Here is a 10,902-nt window from a genome sequence, read left to right as displayed (position 1 = left end):
AAAGCTGGCATAACACATGGATTACGAAGGGGATGCGCAGGTGAAAAACAGATCAGGATATCATGGAAACTGGGTGGATAGAAACTGGTGCAGACAAAACACGAGCAGACGGCAGAGGGTACCGAGCGCTGCCAATATATCTGTATTATGTAAGTAAATCTATCACCTGAAGAATAACAGGAGGAAAGTAAAATCTCTCACCGTCAGCGTACCCAGAAGGCAAAGAACAGAGGAGGTGTCCATGGCGCTACTACTACTTACTGCTATAACAGAAAGCCTCTCACCATCAGCATAGGCAGGGGGCAGACGTCTCTTGAAGGCAGTGTTCATGGAGCCCCAGGTCGGATTCTCGAGATTATTACACTGGCCATTGTACTCCCTGTAGCGCTTGATCTCACACTTCTTAGGTCGCAGGAAATCCGGGCAGACGGAGCCAATAATGGTCTTGAAGGAGTCTATAAGAGGCACGCCGTTGATCAGCACGTCCTTGGGTAGGTTGTATCTGGTAGGGAGGAGGCAGAGAAGCTTCATTATCTGTCTTTCCATTTATTCTTGTATCATCCTTATCATTATCATCCCAATTTTAGGAGGAAGAACACTCACTCTTCTCTTTTTACTATATCTTGGCCAATATTTTCGTTCTTTTGCAGCTTCATTCATATGCCTCAGTGGTAAATTAAGATAATACTACGGCTCCATCCTTTCCATAGCACTCCTTCAGGCGTAGCATCAAATTCCAGTGTTAATCTCTTGCAACAACACAGTATTCAAAATTTAGAGGTAGTAATTTTAGGCAAAGTTAGAGTACAAAGGCTACAGTTCTTTTTTTGGCGTGGTTGGGTGGGTAGAGAAGTTTACTGTTCATTTATGCATTTGTCTCTCCATCATCCTTATAATTATCACCCCAGTTTTCCCCACAAGAGTCTACCTGTGCCAGTGCAGTCACTAGCACGTTCTTTGGGGAGACTGTATCTGATGGGGGAGAAAGTGTTCATCATCATCGTCATCAAGGTAAAAATGTTCATCATCATCATCATCATCACCCATCATCATCACCATCATCCCTACCACTAATACCGTATGTCTTATGCAAGTCCATTGAGCTGCACGTCCCTCAGTATCATAGCTTTTGAAGATAATTTAAAAGAATTTATTATATATTTATCATTCCCCCCCCCTCTCTCTCTCTCTCACTTACTGCTTTGCGAGGTTTCTGGTGGTTTCAAGGAGTACAATGCCGAGGTTTCCGATGTCGTTGTGGTCTGGGTTTGGTCCTGGTCTGGGCAGCCCGTGTCGATCCCTGGCAGCCTTGAACGCGGCATCCACTGACTGGAAGGTGATGCACGTAAACCCATCACCGGGGTGCGGGTACCTGGGGGGGGAAGTGACACGGTGATGAGTAGGGAGAATATGGAAGTGACACGGTGATGAGTAGGGAGAATATGGATGTGACACGGTGATGAGTAGGGAGAATATGGAAGTGACACGGTGATGAGTGGGGAGAATATGGAAGTGACACGGTGATAAGTGGGGAGAATATGGAAGTGACACGGTGATGAGTAGGGAGAATATGGATGTGACACGGTAAATGAGTAGGGAGAATATGGATGTGACACGGTGATGAGTAGGGAGAATATGGAAGTGACACGGTAGATGAGTAGGGAGAATATGGAAGTGACACGGTAGTTGAGTAGGGAGAATATGGAAGTGACACGGTAGTTGAGTGGGGAGAATATGGAAGTGACACGGTAGATGAGTAGGGAGAATATGTATGTGACACGGTAGATGAGTAGGGAGAATATGGAAGTGACACGGTAGATGAGTAGGGAGAATATGGAAGTGACACGGTGATGAGTAGGGAGAATATGGATGTGACACGGTAGATGAGTAGGGAGAATATGGAAGTGACACGGTGATGAGTAGGGAGAATAAGGAAGTGACACGGTAGTTGAGTGGGGAGAATATGAGAGTGAGAAATACCTACCTACACACACACACACACACACACACACACACACACACAAACAGATCAGCAATGTGTGTGTGTGTGTGTGTGTGTGTGTGTGTGTGTGTGTGTGTGTGTGTGTGTGTGTGAGAGAGAGAGAGAGAGAGAGAGAGAGAGAGAGAGAGAGAGAGAGAGAGAGAGAGAGAGTCTGGGTGGTTTGTGAAAGGTGTGGCGCGTAGGAACAAAAAGAGAGAGATCGCGCCCTAACAAAAAAAAGAAAAAAAAAGAAAGAAAACAACGCTATAATGAAATTTCCTGTCGTGCGTCTGATTTGTTTTGTAAGGAAAGAAAAGTAATAAGAAAAAAATAAGTCAATTCCACTTTACTTTCTACGCGGTTTAATGGCCACAAGCCACTATTTATCTATCTATCTATCTATCTGCCTATATCTGTGTCTATCTATATACCTATGTAACTATGTATGTATGTATGTATGTATATATGTATTTGTCTGCCTATCTATCCATGTAACTATCTGTGTCTATCTACCTATGTAACTATTTATGTCTATCTACCTACCTGTGTAACTATCTATCTATTTATGAATCTACCTTTCTATTGTCAGATGCCTTAATCCTGTAAGGGGTGGCCACAAACGAATCGCCTCCACGTCGCCGTCCTCTATCATTTGGCTATCCTCCCCCCAACTCAACCCCCCCCCCTCCCGCCTTTCTCAAACCGTACAAAAATGTTAAAGGAGCTTCTCTTAACCCTTTCAGGACGAGATTTTTTTCTGAGACAATGTTTGGCGTCTCAGTATTACTCAGCTCTGGAAAGGAATCTCAGAGTGAAAGGATGAATTCGACTGAGGGGACTGCCTGTAGTTTTTTCTTTGTTCTTTTTTTTTGGAAAATGTTTCAAGTCTGAAATCTTGTTCTGCCTACCAAGAAAACCAAAGCAACTTTCACAGACCCACCAGTATAATATCTTGCTGGGAAAATTCTCGGGCTGGTTTTTCGGGTAGCTATTAACATTTGGAATTCGGCTGGTGTCATGTAAGGCGGTATCACATGCGTCATTTTTTATTTTTCGCCTCCCCTGGTTGAAAGCAGCAGCTGTGCCCTTTTTATTTTAACTTTGGCTAAAACTGCCACCTCTTCATCTTGAATGCTGAGTTGTAACAAGAGATTAACACCACAATGTGATACTAGTCACCAAGATGTTCTATGGAAAGGATGTTAGTCGTAGCACTACTTTGTCCATCAATCAGTTACGTAGAATAAGCTGCAAAAGGACGAAAATCTGGGCCATACTGAAGTGAAAGAACTATTTCATTTCCCGGAATTCGGTCATGTGAGTAACTTCTATCTACTTATAGCCGGACGCCTTAATCCCGTAAGGGGTAGCCGGAAAAAAATCGCCTTCATGTCGCCTATTTCCTGCCATTATGCTGCCTTCCCCCAGCTCACACACCCCCTCCCTCATATACCTCTCCGCTCCATCCCTCCATCTCATCTCACTGTATGGGATGCAGTGAAAGTAATGATCATATCTTTTCACCATTAGAACACAGTACAAAAACAGTGACAGGACAGGTCGAATAATGTATTAACGTAACGCACTCTCTTCTGTGTGGAGCTCGAACCCACCTCGGCACTACAGGTCTACAGTAATATGAAGATAAGTAAATATTTATGTGAATGCAAGAACGCATATATTAAATTCCTTCATCTTTACTTTTACCATTTTTTTCATTTCGCGTAGCTCAGTGGCAGAAAAAGACGATGCTACGGCTAAACATGGGCCCTGATCCAATCCACAGCACTTTTTCGTGACAAGCATCATGTTCCAGGGTTAATCCACTGTTACAACTCTGCATTAATGATGGAGAAATGGCAATTTTAGGCCAAGTTAGGGTTAAAAAAAAAAGAGTAATATTGATTTCATTTTCCACAACACACAAAGGCTTATAAATAGGGGCTTGGAATTTATGTGCCTTTGGTAATTTCGTAATACCTGTTTCATAGCTACTTATTCTAATCGCTGCACCCTATTATCCTCTTCTACCTCTCTCTTACAAACTACGTCGATATTAAGACCATATATGTACGGAATAGGATTTAGATGTAGTAGGTAAAACAAATCGCTAAGGAAGATGCGCCACGAACCCCCCCAATGTCAACTCGAAATAAGGTCTAAGGCAGTGATTCCCAACCTTTACACCTTACTGTGTGTGTGTGTGTGTGTGTGTGTGTGTGTGTGTGTGTGTGTGTGTGTGTGTGTGTGTGTGTGTGTGTGTGTGTGTGTGTGTGTGTGTGTGTGTGTGTGTGTGTGTGTGTGTGTGATACTCGTATGGTTCATGACTGAGAGAGAAATATTTTACTGTATTGAGCCTGATACTTTTACTAAAACTATATTTCAGTGACTGGATGATAAATGAGTGATATTTTATTTCTATATATTTATTTCATGATTTCTTCCGGAACCCCTGATGATGGTCTGCGGAACCCTGGCTGGGAATCACCGGTCTAAGGTATCAGAGGTGGTCCATATATAACGCCTCTCTTCCACTCCGTCAGGCCTGTTCATTCACTCATCATATTTATTTTCTTCTTGGCTTATCAAATCTACTCCAACTTTCAAACTTATACGTACTCTATTCACGTTATCTATGTCCATTCTTTCTGTGTGTGCATTCTCTCTAAACAAACTCACCTCTGCCCTTTTTATCAATATACTTTCTTATTACAGATCTCTCTCTCTCTCTCTCTCTCTCTCTCTCTCTCTCTCTCTCTCTCTCTCCATTCACGCTGAAAGTTGCTTGTTTCAACCAGCACCTTCACCACCATCATTTTACTTTTATCTACATTTACTTTCACACCGCGCCGCTGACACCAATGTACAAAACTCTGGACCAGTCTGCAGAGGTTCTGCTCACACTAACCCATGCCTCACTGCCATCACACAAAAGTCTTTACAACACTCACCAGTTTTCCACCTGCATCACAGGCTCCTAAACTTTCCTGGTTATTCAAGACATTTACCAGAAAATCTTTGATGGTGTCTACCCTCTCAACTCCCAAATCCTTCAACCTCATCCCCTCATTGGGAGTTATTTTTAAAGGCCTCTAGATTCAAGGGTTATTCACCTCCATTTTACGATATTTTTTTTTTACGTGTAACGGCAAGTTCAAGGGGCGCACAGTATTACGCTTAAATTTTGACACTTATAATACTCGGAGACAAGCCTCGAACAGGTTAAAGAAAGCTGTAATATCCTTCCAGGTCTGAGTGTTTCTTTTCTGGTAAATAATATCGCCTGATGTTAGCTGCAGTAAAATAAAAGTTAGGTCTTTTACCTCAAAGGGGTTTACAGTAGTATGCTTAAACTTTTAAATTTACGACCTGCGGAAGACAAACCCCCAATTTTGCTACGATAAGTTCTGAAACCTGTAAAAAAAAAAAATAATAATGTCTGACTTCTGTACTGCTGCAAAACTACAGCTGTATCATTTATTATTCTAAAGATGAACATAGGAGGGAAAATCAAATTAAATATAAAAAAATCCATACACCAGACTACAGGTGTCCTCCGTTAAAAAAAAAAAAAAAAAAAAAAAAAAAAAAAAAAACGCATCACCAGGACTTGAACTGCTTTGGATTTGAAGTATGAGGAATGCAGGTTCATGAAATCTGCTAATTATATATACCGTTCTTATATGCAGAACTGCCATAAATAAATAAAATTGCGTGTTTAAAGTTCAAATATACAAATTCGCTCCGAGTGGCTCTTCTGTCACTAACCAGGGCGCAATTTACTCAATATATCTTCCTTACAACACTCAAGCCAGCTGTGTCGACTCATTCACACACACACACACACACACACACACACACACACACACACACACACACACACACACACACACACACACACTGGGTTTCCTCATACTCACATTTCGCTCCATCACCAAGAAAGTGTAATATCCACGTGTGTTTGGTGGACGAGTTTAGGAGAGTGTGTAAGAAACGGAATCTAAAGGTGAATGTAAGGAAGAGTAAAGTGATGGTCTTTGAGAGAGGTGAAGTCAGTGAATGTACAGCGAGGTTGGATGGTGAGGAATTGGAAAATGTGAGTACGTTTAAGTACTTGGGTAGTGTGATGAGTATGGATGGAGGTTTGGAGGGTGAAGTGCTTGAAAGGGTACAGCAGGGAAGAAAGGTTGCTGGTTCTTTGAAAGCAGTGATAAGAAACAGGGAAGTGAGCATGGAAGTGAAAAAGTTACTACATGACAGTATTGTGATACCAACTCTAACGTACGTAAGTGAAGCTTGGACGTTGTTGGAAGGACACAAGTCAAGAGTGAGAGCAGTGGGAATGAGTTATTTAAGAGGAGCCTGTGGAGGCACATGGAGAGACAGGCTGACGAATGAGGATATAAAGGAGCGTTGTGGTGTGGATGTGGATGTGATAGGAAGCGTTATGAGGAACACACTGAGGTGGTTTGGCCATGTGGAGAGGATGGAGGGTGAAAGACTGACGAAGAGAGTGTATGTGAGTGAGGTGGAGGGGGGAAGAGGGAGGGAGAGGCCGAGGATGAGATGGAGGGATGGGGTGGAGAGGTATATGAGAGAGGGGGGTGTGAGTTGGGAGCAGGGCAGTGAGATGGCGGGGGACAGGGCGATTTGGAGGCGATTTGTTTGTTGCCACCCCAAACGGGATTGAGGCGTCTAGCAATAGATAGACAGAAATGATGAAATGTTGGAATTTGATTACAGTTAGGAGTTTCAAAACAAGAATGTAAATGGAATATGGGAAGCCTTTAAGAACAAGTTACATGATGCAGTTGATAAGAACATACCAAAAGTAAGAATGGGTGAGACAAGAAGGAAAGAAAGGAAACAGATGTACACACAGCAAAAAAAACTATCGTTACAGGGGGGTCCGATGTGTTTCATACTGAACAACCTGGCTGTCTCGCTAGGGTTGGTAAGCCTGACAGTGGGTGAGTTGCCAAATAGGACGAGGTAGAAATATGCATGGGAGAAGCAATGGATATAGCTTATAATAAATATGCAACAAACACACGCAGGGATACCAATGGAGGAGGCTGTTATCAAAAACCTTCATTCGTGTGTCATTTTATATCGCGCAGAAGGTGTAACGATAGCTTTTTTGTTGTGTGTACATGAACAGAGAAGCCATGGATTCTTTACGTGGTAAGATAAGATCTTGGAAAAATTATTTGCTCAGTAGAACAGAGGAAAATTATCATGTTTATACTGTGAAGAGGAACAAGCTTAGGAAATTCACAGGCCAGCTTAAGAAAAATTTTGGGAAAAAAAAAAAAAAAGGATATTTCAGAAAACTGTAAACTTAATTCCAAGGTATTTTGGAAATATTCTCCCTACGTGTCAAGTGGGGTTGGTGGATGATTAGTGCCCCTCCCTGTAAAACAATTAACTCTAAGCCCTTGGCCACCCCGTTTGGGATACATGGCGTCTGGCAATGAATGAATGATGTTTACCGGTGTCAAACTGTCTTCTGTTAAACTCTCTACGCCTACCTACCTATCCACCTAACTATCTATCTATCTACCTACCTACCTCTATGTATCTATCTATCTCTGCAATACACCCACCCACCCATACCCACCTCCACACGCTTAAACCCATTCACAACCATTTACATTCACCTAAATCCACCACCTCCACCAACATTAACCACGAACAGTCAAAGACATGGGTTAATCTCATACTACAACGTCTTCTTCTACTGCTACTAGTACAATATCTTCCGCCAGTCTGTTAATAATGTACACAGAAATAAAACAAAAACACTATCAACTCACGTTACCTCATAAAAGTATTTTCAGAGTTTACACACACACACTGCACCATACTCTTTTCTACCTTAACCTGACCTAGATTGCCGTCCTTTTGCAGCTTATTTCACGTTGCTCAGTGGCAGAAAACAAAAAAACTTTAGGGGGTCTACATCCTTTTTCATTAACACCGCACTGTGACTAGCTTAATATCTCACTGCTGATCTATCGTTTCCGTTCAGCATTCAAGAGAGAGAGATGTCAATTTCTAGGCCAAAAAATATAAAATAATAATTTGGTTTTACGCCAGGTATCCCCGAAAGGCTAAGGCGTTGCCCCTGGGTAGAGGACTTTTGGACTGGAGCGTGTAGCATTTTATGACCGGATGCCCTTCCTGATGTCTACCAATGACCCTTGGGTGGATTCGATCCTCCGATCCTTCGGTCAGAGCGGAGCTCTCTAACCCACTGAGCCACGACTGCTACAAGTTAAGTGTAAAAGGAGCATAGTAAGACTCAAAATGAAAGCTAGTCAAAAGACTCACTGTATATTGTTGAAGACCCCGACGGCGTGGTCCCTGAACGAAGACTTTCCTGGTCCCGGTATAAGCAGAGCACAGTGGCTGTTGTCCCCTCCACCTAGATGGGGTCCGGGGCCGGGGGAAAGGCTGCGACCCGCCCCTGGGAACCTGTGGGGACGGAGGGAGAAAGAGGGGTTTTTAGTGTGGTAAGGGGTCAGGATAGAGAGGGGAAGAGGTGTGAGGATTAGAGACGGGGAGAGGGGGTAAGTGTGGTAGTGGGGGAGGAGAGGGGCGAGGGTTAGAGACAAAGGTAACGGGTTGGAGGAGTGAGGGATGTGACGAGAAACAAGAGAGGAAATGTCTAGTTACAGGGAAGGGGAAAAGCATGGAGTTAAAGAAAAGGAGAAAATATTGAGTTAAGGAAAAGGGGAAAGGCAAAGAGCTTAAAAGAAGGAAGGAAGGAAGGAAGAGTATGAGGACAGGGAAGCGAGGAAAGTAAAGAGAAAGGAGGAAGATCTACAATTAAAGGGAAGGAGGGAGGAAAGAAGGGAAGAGAGGAAGTAACCAGGAAAGGATGAGAATGAGGAGGAGAGAGGGAGAGGGAGAAAGGGATACTATTTTCCCGCACCTCAGTCCCAGAATACGATATTACTATGTTTGTACATCATTTCCATTGCACTTTTTCGTGACTAGCATTATATTCTAGTGTTAATCTATTGTTAACTTCAACAGTAGTTAAAGACAATGCTATGGCTCTTCATCCTTTCTACAGCACTTCTTCGTGACCAGCAGCATATTCTAATGTTAATCTCATGTTACAATTTAATGGCAGAATAAGACAAGACTCTGCATCACAATACACTGTTCTTTTTCATGACCAACATCAAATTCTAGTTTTAATCTCTTGTTGCAGTCCTGTATTCAAGATGGCGAGCTTGCAACAGCAACAAAACAAACTAAGACAACTGGAAGTGACTGTCAGCAGAGTGTGTAAATCTATGACACGTCAGCCAGGGCGGTGTATAGAAGGCCAACGAGCATACGATCTTAGCTCACCTTCCTGGTCCAGATGGGAAGCCGCCACCATGGAGGGCGTCGGCTGCAGCATCACCCCTCACCGCCACCACCCCCACCAACACCAACAGTAACCTGAAACACAACACAGCACCATCACATTCCATTGCACAGGTACTAGTACTGCAACACAATCCACTACATCACAATCCATTACACAGGTAGTAATACTGCAATACATCACTGTTGCACACCACTACACAGGTATCAAATTTAGCCTCACCCACAAGACAACACAGCATTCTGCTCCACACGTATCACATCTCAGTAAATAAATATAAACAATACAAACATCATAAATAAGGCAATATAAAAGGAAAATGTGTCAGATCAGAGGAAGCTTAAATAAAATCAAGCACTATAATGGGATGGATGGAAATCAGAGTTAACACTGTGTTCAGTTCATGTGCATATGTTTGAGGAGAAGGTGTACAGGACTGGAGTCAGGAGAAGAATGGAGTGTGTGTGTGTGTGTGTGTGTGTGTGTGTGTGTGTGTGTGTGTGTGTGTGTGTGTGTGTGTGTGTGTGTGTGTGTGTGTGTGTGTGTGTGTGTGTGTGTGTGAGAGAGAGAGAGAGAGAGAGAGAGAGAGAGAGAGAGAGAGAAATTGTGTGCACGAAAAGAATTATAACCACAAATATAAAAATGTACATTTGTTTCTCACATGTAATGTGCAGTACATATTAGTATGTAGGCAACAGAACTGCTGTGTGTGTGTGTGTGTGTGTGTGTGTTTACCGCTGCCCTTGAACGTCTAAACGCACACAAAGACGTAAACCTTTGTGTGGTCAACCTCTCCCCCTCTTTACGTACACACACACACACACACACACACACACACACACACACACACACACACACATTCATACGCTCGTTAGTACTGATGTAACTGGTGAAGGTCGTGGGGGCGGTGTTTGTGGTAGTTGTGGTGGTGGTAGTGGTAGCTGTGACGATGACTGTGATGGTAATGTTTGGTGGTAGTGGTAGCTGTGATGCCGGTGTTGTGGTAGCAGTACAGTGGCTGGTGGTGGTAGTTGTGATGGTAGTGGGAGTAGGGGTGGTTGATGTGGTAGCTGTTGTTGCTGTGATGGTGGTTTTGTGGTAGTTATGATGGCGATGGGCGTAGCTGTTGAGGTAATGATACGGTAGTAGTAGTTTTGATGGTGGTGGTTGTGGTTGTGGTGGTAGTGGTAATAGTAGCTTTGGTGTGGTGCTGGTGGTAGTGGTGACAGTGGTGGTGGTGGCATATATGGTAGTGATGGCAATGATGATGGTAGCGACTAGGATGGCGGTACAGTAGTTATGGTAGTTGTGGCGGTATATAGTCTGGTAGGTTAGATAGTGGTGGTAAATAATGTTTCGGGGAATGGCAGATGACGGAAAGAAAAAAAAATCAAGAAAACAGGTACTTTGAAAACAACAATAAATAGTAGTGGATAGTAAAGATTCAGCTTATGATAGTAACTAATATAAACAGTCTTTTAACTCCTCAACAACGACAATAACAGAGAAAAACAAAGGAAAGACGCAGACTATAAAT

General features: G+C 43.0%; 1 protein-coding gene across 1 annotated transcript in view; it reads right to left on the bottom strand.

Moving 5' to 3' along the window:
• The window catches only part of LOC145400456 (immunomodulatory peroxidase-like), a 99,679-nt gene that overhangs the window by 18,738 nt on the left and 70,039 nt on the right, over nucleotides 1–10,902 (bottom strand). The window contains exons 3-6 of the mRNA XM_080272969.1: nucleotides 9,347–9,439; nucleotides 8,315–8,458; nucleotides 1,199–1,372; nucleotides 285–502 (exon numbers count right to left, since the gene is read on the bottom strand). Coding sequence (XP_080129095.1) covers nucleotides 285–502; nucleotides 1,199–1,372; nucleotides 8,315–8,458; nucleotides 9,347–9,439 — 629 coding nt within the window. The remainder of the gene's footprint in view (nucleotides 1–284; nucleotides 503–1,198; nucleotides 1,373–8,314; nucleotides 8,459–9,346; nucleotides 9,440–10,902) is intronic.

The sequence above is a fragment of the Coenobita brevimanus genome, chromosome 52 (assembly GCF_032717465.1).
Source record: "Coenobita brevimanus isolate Jiangsu-jjx chromosome 52, ASM3271746v2, whole genome shotgun sequence".
NCBI lineage: Eukaryota > Metazoa > Arthropoda > Malacostraca > Decapoda > Coenobitidae > Coenobita > Coenobita brevimanus.
Note: the sequence above shows the minus strand (reverse complement) of the source record. Positions and strands in the feature narration are given on the sequence as shown.